The sequence below is a fragment of the Cariama cristata genome, unplaced genomic scaffold, assembly GCF_000690535.1.
Source record: "Cariama cristata isolate BGI_N322 unplaced genomic scaffold, ASM69053v1 scaffold177, whole genome shotgun sequence".
In the NCBI taxonomy this organism is placed as follows: domain Eukaryota; kingdom Metazoa; phylum Chordata; class Aves; order Cariamiformes; family Cariamidae; genus Cariama; species Cariama cristata.
In genome coordinates this window covers 47,702-47,967 of record NW_009624670.1, presented here as the reverse complement: position 1 = coordinate 47,967, position 266 = coordinate 47,702, and the positions used below count along the sequence as shown (strand labels likewise).

The 266-nt window shown below is 64.7% G+C and overlaps 1 protein-coding gene across 1 annotated transcript in view; it reads left to right on the top strand.

Moving 5' to 3' along the window:
- Positions 1-6: 6 nt before the first annotated feature.
- Positions 7-266, top strand: part of TRMT10B (tRNA methyltransferase 10 homolog B (S. cerevisiae)) — a gene marked incomplete at its 5' end in the record, with an annotated part of 4,615 nt that continues 4,355 nt past the window's right edge. Inside the window, one exon of the mRNA XM_009703243.1 lies at positions 7-45. Within this exon, the coding sequence (XP_009701545.1) occupies positions 7-45 (39 nt within the window). The remainder of the gene's footprint in view (positions 46-266) is intronic.

Genomic DNA, 266 nt, shown 5'->3' with positions numbered 1-266 from the left:
CGGCTTTGCGTAGACCTTGGTGTGGCCGACCGCATGACACAGAAGGTAGGGGGTCCCCTGCCTGCTGTCCCCTCTGCACCAGTACTGCCTACTGCCGCTGCCTGCCGGCGCAGGCCCTCTCCGGAGTCTGGAAACTTCCTGGAGATCCTGAGGACGTGCCCCACTGTAGCCTCAACGTGGCCTGGCCGCTGCTCTTCTCATCTGTCTGTCCCTCTCGGCTTCTCCCCTGGAAGGTGTCCAAGGGCGAGGACATGGCTGGGGGGAGG